We start from the raw sequence: 12,546 nt of genomic DNA on the forward strand, positions 1-12,546 counted from the left end.
GCACCAAACCACTGGATACGGCCCCGGCCAGCAGAGCTGTGCTATAATCGACAGGAGGGGTGGGAGGAGGAAGCACGGCCCCCGCAGATGTTGATGTCTGGGAGGGAAGCAGATGCCAGCCCCAAAACGCCCTGAGCATCCCACCAACGTGCCGGGTACTGGGTTCGCCTTCCTCCTGCACAGGGTCAGACAGAGGGACGGGCTCATGGAGCTTTTCCAGCCCCCACTCCCACTTCCAACCCTTCTTTCTCCCATCAATGCCACCTTGCAGCTGCCAGGAAGGTGTCCCCTTGTCCCCAAAGTGCCCCATGGTGCCAATCCCACCCCCTGCACGCCCTGCTGGAGGTCACCACCGTGGCTCCGTCCTCCCGCTGGATTTTTTTTGCTGCTTTTGCACCTCAAAAGTTGCTCGAGATCCTGAGTTAGAGCATCCTGGAGAGAGAATGTGGCCACCCCGACCTGCTCCCGGGGGATGTGCCCACCGTGCAGGACACCTTTCTGCCTCCCGGTGCAACGGTGACACCTCTTACAAGCCCGGACACCATGAGAAGCGATGGACTGCGCGTGGTCAGGTTGCACCGGGGCATCACCAGCACGGAAATTTAGGGTGAGACAGATTCACACGAGCGTAACCGTCCCCACCCTGCTGTGGGTTCAGCCACAACGTGGAGGTGACGAGCCTGTCCCCTGCACCCATGGGTGAAGCTCCGGGCTGGGGCGCATCGCCGCTCTCAGCCGGGAGCACGATGCCCTCCGGTCCTTGCCTTCCTCCAGTTCCTGCAACCCCACGCACGGCCGCATTCCTCCCCTCTCGACACCACGGAAATGTTTTGAGAGCGTCTTAGAAACCTGCGCCGCTGCCAGAGAGGAGAAAAATTGGAGACACTGAGGGAAGCGCGGGGCTGCCGGCCAGCTCCCCTCTGATGGGTATCGCCGCTCGACTCGGAACATGCGATTGCAGCTGTGCAGATCCTTCCCTGCTCTGCGGCTGGATTTAAAACATCTGCCTCTGCTTGGCTCGTCTGGGCTGCTTTGGGGGCTGGAAATGGAAAAGATGGGGGGTTCTGGGGGGTGTAGGGTCCCCTCTCTCCGACATGCGCAAGGGGTGACCGTCACCTGCCGAGGGTCCTGCGCGAAGAAGGGAGGAGATGAGTGGGGTGGGTCAGAGGGACGTGAAGCCTGGGGACATCAGGAGGTGACAACCCTCCTCCCGTCTCCTTCACACGCATGTGAGTGGAGAAAGGTGGAAAGAATCTAGGTGGAAAGAGCGGAAAGGTGAAAGAATTCACAAAAGGCACCGGTCTGCTGGGATGAGGAGTGCAGCGGGCGCTTCCCCGCTGCAGCGATCCCTCGGGGGCCGAGGACAACAAATCTCCGGGCATCACCCGCAAAATCCCTTTGGAAAGAGCCACAGCGAAGGCTTGGGAGGCTGACCCTGGGGTGGCGCAGCCTGGACCCCCCAGGGATGGGGACACGGAGTGGGATCATCCACGCTGCACACCGCACACCGCCGGGGTACCCAACCCAAGGGCTCTCCCCGCACCCACCCCCTGGTGCTCTTGCAGTGCCAAGATTAATTAAACCCCAGAGAGACAGGATTAATGCAGCTGCCCTCCCGGATCACGCTGTCATCCCGCGGGGCACCAGCCTGATCCTCGCACGCGGGCTCTGCCCAGGCACCCCCTCCCTCCACCGCGCAGGCACCCGGCCTGTCCTTCCTCCCTTATCAGCCCCAAATAGCTGCGCCGTGATGCATTGTTTTCCCTCCTCAAACAAATTACATCAGAAGAAGGAAACAGGCTTACTTTTTTTTTTTTTTTTTTTGGCACGGAGGGCCCCTCGGCAGGCGCTCGGTGCCAAGGGCTCATATCCTCGTAATGCCTCCGGAGCCGGCCGCCGCTTTCAGATTGTGAATAATGGATGGCGGCGGTGCCCTTCCTCTTCTCCCGGCTTTACGGTCAGCCCGGCCGCATCCAGGAAGGGTGCTGGGAGGCCCGGGGAGCCCGCCTGGGGTCGGATCCAGCTGCCGGAGGAGGATCTGGCTTCCTCCCATGGGCGCAGATCGGGGAATACACGGGGGAGCGCCGGGGCTCGTCCGGCGTTCGCGGCGGTGGAAAACAAGCGGGCCACCTGCGTGCGCCTCGGTGGGACTCGTTTCCCAGCCTCACCCTGCCCAGAAACCCTCCAGCACCCCAAATTTGAGGGATTTTTCACCCCAAGGCGAATGAGTTCCACTAGGGAGGTGGGGTCGGACTTGGCCTTGGGCATCCTCCGCAGGGAGAGGCAGGGCTCCGGTCCTCCAGGGCTCCCTGCAGCTTTTTGGGGGAGGCTGTGTCCTGCCAGGGCTCCCTGGGGACAGACCCCAAAACGTCTCCCTGAAGGAGGATACGGGGGTGGTGACCCCCAAACTCACCCCCACGGCACCCAAAATCAACGGTAGGACCCTTGAAGGACTTGAAGGAGAAGGGGAAGCCCTCAGCTGAAAAGGAGACGGGGCGTGCAAGGAGAGCCACGCTGCTGCAAAGCCGTGCTCCCGACGGGACGAATCGGGCCCCCCCCAAATTTCTCCTCTGAAAAACAGATTCCCCTGCCCCAGGGAGCTCGGAGCATCGTCCTTTCGTCGGGACAGCTCGTGGTTGAGCGGTGGGAACTGCTCCTGAGAGCCCCGGCACTGCTAAAATTAGACCCCGAGTGGCCTCAAGGTCCCGTTGTCACCTCGGGTCCCCTCCCGTCCCCCAGATGGCCTCATCCAGCCTTTTTTAGGCATTTTTTCCCCTCCCGGGGTGCTCCCGGGACCCCTTTTCCCCCACGTGGCTGCTCCTGGTCCTGCCTGGCTCCAGTCCTGGGGCACCCCATGGGGTAAGGGGGATCTGTGGGGCCATCCTTGGTCCCATCACTGGGTGGGGGGGGGGGTCCCAGACCAAGTCCCAGACCAAGTCCCGTCCATGGTCCTATTAATTAGGGGGGTCTGGTCCCAGTCCCATCCGTGGTCCCATTACCGGGTGTGGGGATCCTGCCCTGGTCCCAGTCCCGTTCCCATCCATGGCCCCATCACTGCAGGGGGGGCTCCAGCCCTGATCCCATCCATGGTGCCATTGGGGGGGGGGGGTCCATCCACGGTCCTAGCCCCAGTCCCACATCCATGGGCCTGTCACCATGGGGGGGTAATCGGGCCCCAGTCCCATCACTGGTCCCATCACTGGGGGGGGTCCCAGATGTGGCCCCAGCCCCGATCCCATCCATGATCCCATCACCAGAGGGGGGGGGGTCCAGCCCCAATCCCATTTATGCTCTTATTATTAGAGGGGGGGGCCAACCCTGATCCTATTCTCTCTGCCATCATTGGGGGGGGGGGGTCCAGTCCCACTCCCATCACCAGAGGGGGGTCCAGCCCCACTCCCAGCCCCTCTCCCATCACCAGAGGGGGGGGTCCAGCCCCGATCCCATCCACGGTCCCATCACCAGAGGGGTGTCCATCCTCTCTCCCATCACGGGGGGGGTCCAGCCCCACTCCCAGCCTCTCTCGCATCCCTAAAGGGGGGGGGTCCATCCCCTCTCCCATCACCAGAGGGGGGGTCCATCCTCTCTCCCATCACGGGGGGGGGGTCCAGCCCCACTCCCATCACCAGAGGGGGGGGGGTCCAGCTCCCATCCCATCGCCGGGGGGGGTCCAGCCCCGTCTCCCAGCCCCGGTCCCGGTCCCCCCGCAGCTCCCGGGGGCGGTGCAGCCCCGGGTCCCTCCCTCCCCTCTCCGCCCCCCCCCTCCCCTCTCCGCCCCCCCCCCCCCGCCCAGCGCCGCGCCCGGCGGCAGCGGGAGGCGGCGCGGCCCCGGCGGCCCCGGGAGCACGGAGCGGGCATGAGCGGAGCGGGGACAGGTGAGATGGGGGCACGGGGACACGGGGGGCACGGGGGGGTCGGGGGGGACGCGGGGGGGTCGGGGGGAACGGGGATAGGGGGGTCCCCATGCAGCCGGGTCGGGGAGCGGGGCGCAGCCGGGGCCGGGAGGCTGAGGGGGAAAGGGAAAGGGAGAGAAAGTGACCCAAATTGGGGGGGTGGGGGGGGGGGAAGGAAAGGAAAGGAAAGGAGAGGAGAGGAGAGGAGAGGAAAGAGAAAAAAGGAAAGAAAAAGAAAAAAAAGAGAAAAAAGGAAAGGAAAAAGAAAAAATGAGAAGAGAAAAAAATGAGAAGAGAAAAGAAAGGAAAAGAAAAGAAAAGAAAAGAAAAGAAAAGAAAAGAAAAGAAAAGAAAAGAAAAGAGAAAAAAGGAAGAAAGAAAAGAGAGAAAAGAAAGGGGAAAAGGGAAAAGAAAAGAAAAAAGAAAGAAAAAAGGAAAAGAGAAAAAAGAAAAGAGAAAAGAAAAAAGGAAAAAAAGGAAAAAGAAAAGAGAAAAAAGGAAGAAAGAAAAGAGAGAAAAGAAAGGGGAAAAGGGAAAAGAAAAGAAAAAAGAAAGAAAAAAGGAAAAGAGAAAAAAGAAAAGAGAAAAGAAAAAAGGAAAAAAAGGAAAAAGAAAAGAGAAAAGAAAAAAGGAAAAAGAAAAGAAAAAAGAAAAGGGAAAAAAAGAAAAGAAAAGGGAAAAAAGAAAAGAGGAAAGAAGGGAAAAAAGAGAAAAGAAAAAGGGAAAAAAGAAAAAAGAAAAGGGAAAAAAGAAAATAGAAAAGAAAGGAAAAAAGAAAAGGGAAAAAAGAGAAGGAAAGAGAAAAAATAGAAAGAGGAAAAAAAAAGGAATAAAGAAAAGAAAAAAGAAAAAAAAATTGACCCAAAGCCAGGGCGGTTCAGCTCAGTTTGGCTCAGTTCAGCTCAGTTCAGTTCGGTTTGGCTCAGCTCGGTTTGGCTCGGTTCGGCTCAGTTCCGTTCAAGGGGCTCGGGGCGAGCTGGGGGCGCTCCCCCTGAGCCCAGCTGTTGGGGCAGCTCGTGTCTGTGCTCTGCGACCCCTCTGCTGTAGGATTTCTGCGCTCCCCCCCCGCGCTGCTTTTTCGGGGTGCTCGAGCTCGCACCGGGATCACCCAGACCCCCACCTTACACCCTGCGATGCCCCTCGGGAGCCCCTAACCCCATAAACAGCATCGTGCCCCGGTGCTGGGCGGCAGCTTTTGGGGTCGAACATCTTTCTGTTTCTGCTCCGGTTTCCTTATCGTGCACCGCACGTTGGGCAGGCTGCTGCCTTCCTGTGCCTGCGGGTGGCCCCCGCTGCCCCAGCAGCAGTGGGACCGTGACCCCAGTGCAGGGCTCGTGGCTTCCGAAACCGGGCTGCTTCATCGCAGCCGGGCACGTTCCTGAGTTCCCCTTCCTCATTCGTGTCCCTGCGAAGGGAACTCTGTCCTTCGGCCCGAGCGAGGGGGACACCCGAAATTTGTCCCCCTTTAACGCTGAGCATCCCCCATTAGGGAGCAAACGAGCCGTGGTGCAAACCCCCTTTTACAGCCACAAGGCAGCACGTATGTAGGATTTCCCCCTGTCCTCACGTAGGGTTTTGCTCGGGTTTGGTGCTGCTTTGGCCCCTCAGCAACCGCCGGTGCTGTGGGCGAGCCCGATAATCGCCTTCCCCCCGGGATCGGCCGCTGGTTATCTCCCGGCGGGCAGCACCGCCGGTTTTGCCAGGGGTTATTGCATATATGGGTGATTCCCTCCGATGGGGCAGAAGGAAATTTCCCCCCCCGACCCAGACGAAATGTCTGAACTGGCGGCCGAGGGATTAAATACCAGCCAGGTGCTTCTCGCTGCCGGCAGCACGGGTCCCTGGGGAGCCGCCGTGCTGGGAATTCGCCTGGGTTCAACCCAGCCAAGGCGGCTTTAATTACACATGAGTGTCTGTGCCGCTGGGTTAATGCCTTGCTGCTAATTTCCTAAATAATAACCCCCAGCTTCGGCGGAGCGGGGCTGTCCTCCCCGCAGGAGGAGTCGATACCTCCTGGAGAGCAGGAAGGACATCGAGTCAGGTTCGTGTCGCTGCGCCGCGAGGGGTTCAGGGAGTTTCATGGGGGAGAAGAGAGAGAAATTCCCAGGAAAAGTCATTTGGCTCGAAGTGAGGTGTTTCGTTCGACCTACAAGATAAGACACAAATTTCTTTTAAAGTCATTTAATCTCTTATCCAAACTCTCCCCTTTTCATCTTGGGTCCAGTTATTACTTAAAAAAAAAATAAACCTATTAAACCAAAACTCCCCAGAGCCCTTTTGAGGGAAGAACCAAATTCATCTCTGCAACCCCTCAGCAGATTTCTGATTTCAGGAGCCAGGAGGGGAAACTGAGGCACGGGGCCACGGGGAGGGCTTTGCACCTCGGGGCGCAGCAGCGAGGGGCAGCGATGCTCTGCTTCAGCCAGCCGGAGCTGCCCAAAGCCTCCGGTCCCATTGGGGGGCAAAAGAAATGAAACACAGATTTCCTGCAGGCTTTTTGTAGGGGATTTAAAAGGGGCACGTCCAGGAGCTGGCAGCACCGTGTACATGGGAGGAAGAGGAGGAGGCTCAGCCGTGAGCTGCCTCCACGGAGCCATCCCGGAGGGGAAAGGAGCTGAAAGGAGCCACATGGATAAGGCAGATGAAACCCACACCATTCAACAGGGCTCTGATTTCAGCCCGGTCCCATCTCACCCCTCCTGACCCCACAGGCTCAGTAGTGTCCGTGCAATCTGTCTGGTTTTGGCTGTGGAGGATTTTGACCTCGGTCCCAGAGGAGAGCGAACGACGCCAGGTTGTTCCCTTCCCAGCGTCTCAAGCAGGTCCCAGTACGCAGCAGGGATTTTGACGAGTCCCTTAAACGCAGGGAAAACACCCACGCTCTCCTCGGGGCCATCAGGAGCAATAGGGAGGCTGCGAAATGGGGCTGAAAGCTGGATTCGGCGATTCTGCGCCCAGCCCAGTGCCGCTGGGGTGACCTTGGTGCGTGCGCTCCCGCTGCCCCGTAGGGACGCCTCCGTGTCCCCTGCCCGGCCGTGGCGGATCCCGTTACAGGGGATTTTGGGGATGTGGGCATCAGAAGGATTTTTCCAGCTCGGTTCCTTCGAGGTGTCACGACGAGGGCTGCCCCTGGTGCCACCCTGCCCCTGGGCAGCCGCCGGCTTTGGCACCATCCCTCACCTCGGCTGGGGATGCGACGGGGGCGAGGGGCCGGACAGCAGACACTGCAGGGTTTGTCCCAGGGATTCCGGGCAAAATCAAGGAGAGAAAAAAGAAAGAAAAGAAAAAAAAATCGCATTTGCAAAAGGATGAGGAGGGGGGAGCGTGCCTGCGAGGACAAGGCTGCCTTGTGAGCAGGGCTTTGTGTCTGGGCGCCCTGCTGGAGCCAGCCACAGAGCCCCGCTTGCTCGTTTTCCCAAAAACGAGGATGTGCGTCTTGGCACATCGGGGAGAGCCCACCCCTGGCTTACGGCAGTGGTGGCTGCAGGTCTGCGAGGCTCAGGACACTGAACCATGTCCCTAAGCACCACGTCCAGCCTTTCAGGAGCGGGACAGCTCTGGGTTGGGGCAGCGTTTGTGCACAAGGACGTGTCCATGCCATCCCACGCGAGGTGGTGCTGGGTAGAGTCACTAATTGGTCTTTTCTGTCTGTTCTCACTTAAAGTCGTGATGGGATTTGGTCGGGACACATCCCTGGTGCTCGGTTCGAGGACAGCTTCACCCAAACTCATTTTATGCAGCAGCTCCACGCTGGGCTCATCCCGTGGCCCCGCTCCCCCGCCGCAGGGTGCAGCGGCGCGGGGCTCAGCCCTTTGTTTCACCAGAGGTCGGGGCGGCTCGTTTGACGGGAAATGAGGCAAATCCATTTTAATTGGATTCCTGGCTGGCGAGCCGGCCGAGCGATCGTGTGTCGGCGGGGCCGTGGGCTGTCCCGGCGTACAAAGGGGCCCTTGTGCCTCCTGGCACAGCCAGGGCCGGACTCCGTATGTCTGCAGAGGCTCTTTCTGGTCCTTGTTTCTCCCCTCAGCTGCTCGGTCCCGTGCAAAAACCAGCGTCGTGTGAGCATGGGCAGAGCTGGTGATGGTGGTGGCGCTGGAGGAGCAGCTCTCAGGGCCAGAAGGCAGGACCAGCGAGATGCCCACCATCAGCATCACAAGCAAAACCCATGGCATTAAAAACCCACGGCATTAAAAACCCATCGTCGTCAACAATGAACCAACTTTTTCCTCCAAAGCCCGGGCAGGGGCAGTCCAGAAGGTGCTGAGGACCTCTGCAGCCAGGCCCCTGCTAGTCACAGGGGCTGCTCGCTGTGGAGCACGGTTCCCTTTATTTTTGCCCTTTGCACCCACAGTTTGGTGGGATCCGCTTCTTATGATCTCAGCAGAGTCACTTGTGTGGACATTTGAGCACAGCCAGGGGTGTTGTTGCTGCTCTGTGTCACAGGAGACCAAATTTCTGCGTGACTCTGGTGGGAAGGGAGGCTCGGGGCATGACCTGGGCTGCCTGGGGTTTGCTGCTGACAAGGAGCAGTTTTGGTTTCCCTCTCCAGGTGCAAGATGAGGATAACCAGAACCCCCCTTTATCAGCTCAGCCCTCAGTCCTCCCTGCTCGGGGCTCTCTCTTGCATCCACGCCCAATGCGGTGAGGGGGATGCGATGGCACCAGGCATGTGCTGCCACCTCCCACGTCCTTTTCACGTGCGCTGAGATGGCAGTGCCAGGCACAATGAGCCACGCTCATGGGTTGCTTTTGGATGGACAAAGCCAAACCTTGCTGGCAACGTCGCTGGGAGGAGAGGGGAAAGGTGCAAATGTGGCAATGATGGCATGTGCATGTCACAGCTCTGTAGCACTGGGGTCTCCTTGCCTGCCTCACCTTCCCCTGGGACTTCTCGCCCCGCCGTGTCCTCATAAGCTCTTTCCTTCCCCCCCCGCAGGGTGATGGCGAACCTTACAACTCCAGCCTGGACCCGAGTCCTCAACAGCTCCTTGGGGCCAGGCAGCGTGGAGGACAACACCTACAAGTGCATCTTTGACGAGGACTTCAAGTATGTCCTGCTGCCCGTCTCCTACGGCATTGTGTGCGTGGTGGGGCTCTTCCTCAACCTGCTGGCCCTCTACGGCTTCATCTTTAGGATCAAGACCTGGAACGCCTCCACCACGTACATGTTCAACCTGGCCGTGTCCGACACGCTCTACGTGGTCTCCCTGCCCCTCCTGGTGTACTACTATGCCATGGGGGACAACTGGCCCTTCGGCGTGGGCTTGTGTAAGACAGTCCGCTTCTTGTTTTACACCAACCTCTACTGCAGCATCCTCTTCCTCCTCTGCATCAGCATCCATCGATTCCTGGGCATCTGCTTCCCACTCAAGTCACTGCGGTGGGGCCACGTCCGCTACGCCCGGCGTGTTTCAGTCGTCGTCTGGGCGGTGACAGTGGTGTGCCAGTCCCCCGTGCTCTTCTTCGTCACCACCAGCATCAGGAGGGACACCATCACCTGCCACGACACATCCAGCAAGGACCTCTTTGGCCAGTTTGTCATTTACAGCTCGGTGATGCTGGTGCTTCTCTTCTGCATCCCTTTCCTCATCATCATCGTCTGCTACTGCCTGATGGCCCGGCGGCTCCTGCAGCCCACGTGGGGCATCTCCCAGCTGTCCCGATCCAAAAAGAAGTCGGTCAAGATGATAATCATCGTCTTGGTGGTCTTCATCGTTTGCTTTCTCCCTTTCCATGTCACTCGCACCCTGTACTACTCCTTCCGGAGCTGGGACTTGAGCTGCCAGACCCTGAACGCAATAAATTTAGCCTATAAGGTGACGCGGCCCCTAGCCAGCACCAACAGCTGCTTGGATCCCATTTTGTATTTCTTAGCAGGACAAAGGTTTATGAAGTTCGCAGGCAACAAAATGCCGGGGAAGCTTCAAAACGAGATGGCGCTGGGAATCGTGCCCAACAGTCCCCTGGGAACCAGCAATGACACGGACACGATAGCCAAGGGCGTGAAGTCCTAGCTCTGCTCCGGCACGGCGCGATGGCCACCAGGTTTGTCCCGTGTGTGACGGGAGATGAGGATGCTCCAGGGCCCGTGGCTTTTGGGGTTTGTGGCGCTTTGGCTTTGCACCCACGTCGGCGTGGTCTGCGATAAATGCGCTCCTATGCACGTCGTCATTTTGGGCGTGTTTTTTTCAGGAAGGTGGTGCTGAGGTTGTATGGACAGACCCCGTACTTGTACCTCTTTGTCAGTGAGTGGCACCTCTCCAACTGTGAGGCTGGGTGACCTTCTATCATGGTCACAAAATCTGCTAAAAGGTCACGCCGTGGATATCTTGGATCGTTTTCCCAAGCAGAAACATGTGCAAAAGGTCCCCTAAAGAAACGCGTCTGCCTCCCTCCAGATTCCCTGGCCCGTAATTAGCACGCGTTTATCAGGCTTGCTGTGCCTTGGCAAGGGAAGAAAGGCTTTGGGGCGCCGAGGAGCGTCAGCTGTGGTTTTGATAAACAGGTCGATAAAAATGTCAAGTGCAATTACCGCCCGCAGCGGGGACGGGACTCCCCCGGCTTTGCATCCCTGGAGAAATGCTTCCCATTAATGGGGCTGCTGCTGCTCCATCTCACTGGGGTTTACTGGTGCCAGCAAGCGGGTCCCCTGGAGGGTCTACAGTGGGGTCAACTTCCTACCAGAGACCTGCTGGTGCTTCCCAACAGCAACGTCCACCTTTGAAAGGCTTATAGGGACCCATCGATTTCGGCTGCTGCCTTTAATAATCACCTCCAGATCCTTAAAAGTTAGGGGGAGCTCTTCACGGCTTGCTTTTAGCCCTCTTATAGGGACTCGTGTTTCCAGCAAAGCAGTGAACACTGTTGCCCAGCCCCTTGGCTAAATGCTGCCATGTCCCCATTGCTGCTCCTCACGATCCCAGTAATCCCAGTTCTCCTCTGGAGCCACTCGGCACATCCCTTACTGACAGCGTGGTCTTTCCCTGGGAAATTCGGGAATAAGCCCTGGAAATTTGGGAATAGTTCGGGTGCTAAGGCCTGCATTCAGGAGCTATGCCAATAAACGTGGTGCTGAGCTTAACCCCAGTCCTGTCTGGACCTCAAAGTCAGGCCAGTTCGAAGAAAGCAGGCACAAAACACATCACCAGGAGGTCCACGTGGTTTCTCTCCCTAATTGCTGGGTTAGGGAGTCGAGAGCCCAGGCCCGTGGTTTCCTTGCCCAGCTTTGCCACGTGGATGCTGATTCCTCACCCCAAAAAATGAAAAGAACTGGCCGAGTCCCGTCTTGCAAAAGCAGCCCTGGCTCTATTTTAGGGTTAAGCAAACACTTTGGGTCCCAGTGTAGAGCAATTCCTCAGACCTCTTCGTAGTTTCTCCTGTCCCTCCTTCCCATGCAGTGGCCTGGGGGAGAAAAAGACGTGCCACGACACAACTGGCCAGGTTCAGCCGGGGTGACTGGGACCGTTCAGGGCTAACTGGGACGTTCCTGTGGTCCCGGCTCGGTGGAGTCGTGGTCCTGTAGAGGGCTCTTGTCCTGACCAGCAATGCCACGGCCCCAGGAGGCGAGGGAGGTGACTGTCTCGGTCCTGAGCACCATCAGCAAAGAAAAACAGGGCATTTGTAGGGTGATTCATCTCATCCCTGAGCGAGCTTTTAAGGTGGGGCTGGGCTGAGACAGGCGTTGCACCGTGGCGGCACCTTTTTTTCCCCGAGGAGAGCCGGGAGCCTGGCTTCACGGGGAGGGTTGCAGGCGGTCACCGAGGCGAGACAAATCATGGGGAGAAGTGAACTCGACCGAAGCGCTGAGCAGGTACAAACGTTTCTCCAGGCCAGGTCTTGCCTGGCCTCCTGCCGTTGCCAAAAAGCAGCGTGAACACCAAGTTACGTGCTCTGAATAACTCAAGAAAATGGGCTCAAGGTTCACCCCTGCGGTCCTCGGTGAGCCCACCTTGGCTTCAGACCACCGTTTTGGGGTCCCTCCGTGGTCCTTGTCCTGCTCTGTTTTGCTGGAGAGCAGTCGGAGAGATCCCAACTGGAAAGTTATAAATATATATATATATAATTTTTATTTGTTTGTCGAGGCACTAACTTATACTAAAAAAAACAAAAAAAAATGGGTTTTGTGACAATAACTGTACATTTTTATTTTTGTAACATGCAGACATCTCAGATTTCTTAGAGTAAATAAATTTATTTCTACAATGAGCACTCTTCTGCTGTCCAAGGTGTACCGTTGAGGGGGTACCAGGGTTAGAAGTTGGGTTGCTGTCCACACGTGGGCTCCGCAGGAGATTCCTCCAGCATTTATCTGGTGGAGCCCATGGAGGAGCTGGTCACCCCAAGAGGAAGGTCTTCTCCCCCATGGGCCTCATCCTTGGTCGTTAGACAGAGGAGCAGATGAGAATTTGCTTTGGTGAGAGGTTGGGGCACCCCAGCACGGCTCCCTACGGGTGACCCAAGTGGCCCTTTGGACCCCAAAAGCCACCAAGGAGGCTTCAGCCCTGCCCCTAACCCAGCCCAGGGGAGTCCTGCAGTGATCTGTAGCGTGCCCATGGGCACAGCACTGCAGGACCATACAGAGCTGCCCCGTAACTGCAATAGGCTGACCCCAAACCTCGGATTTACCCCCAAAAGGTCTTGCAGGGGGTTGGGT

The 12,546-nt window shown here is 57.9% G+C and overlaps 1 protein-coding gene across 2 annotated transcripts; it reads left to right on the forward strand.

Moving 5' to 3' along the window:
* Nucleotides 1-3,792: 3,792 nt before the first annotated feature.
* On the forward strand, nucleotides 3,793-12,098 carry P2RY2 (purinergic receptor P2Y2). Of its 2 annotated transcripts, XM_083823314.1 has the most exons (3): nucleotides 3,842-3,875; nucleotides 5,860-5,934; nucleotides 8,830-12,098. In XM_083823314.1, the coding sequence occupies exon 3, from the start codon at nucleotides 8,834-8,836 to the stop codon at nucleotides 9,905-9,907; it is 1,074 nt and encodes a 357-aa protein (XP_083679440.1). In that variant the 5' UTR covers nucleotides 3,842-3,875; nucleotides 5,860-5,934; nucleotides 8,830-8,833; the 3' UTR covers nucleotides 9,908-12,098. The 2 variants fall into 2 exon arrangements, with proteins under 2 accessions (XP_083679439.1, XP_083679440.1); XM_083823313.1 differs by lacking the exon at nucleotides 5,860-5,934 and having other exon boundaries at nucleotides 3,793-3,875.
* The last annotated feature ends 448 nt before the right edge of the window (nucleotides 12,099-12,546 follow it).

The sequence above is a fragment of the Anser anser genome (assembly GCF_964211835.1).
Source record: "Anser anser genome assembly, chromosome: 1".
Lineage (NCBI taxonomy): Eukaryota > Metazoa > Chordata > Aves > Anseriformes > Anatidae > Anser > Anser anser.

Excerpts from the sequence above, each read along its gene's own strand:
- P2RY2 (XM_083823313.1), top strand. The coding sequence starts at position 8,834 with ATGGCGAACCTTACAACTCCAGCCTGGACCCGAGTCCTCAACAGCTCC.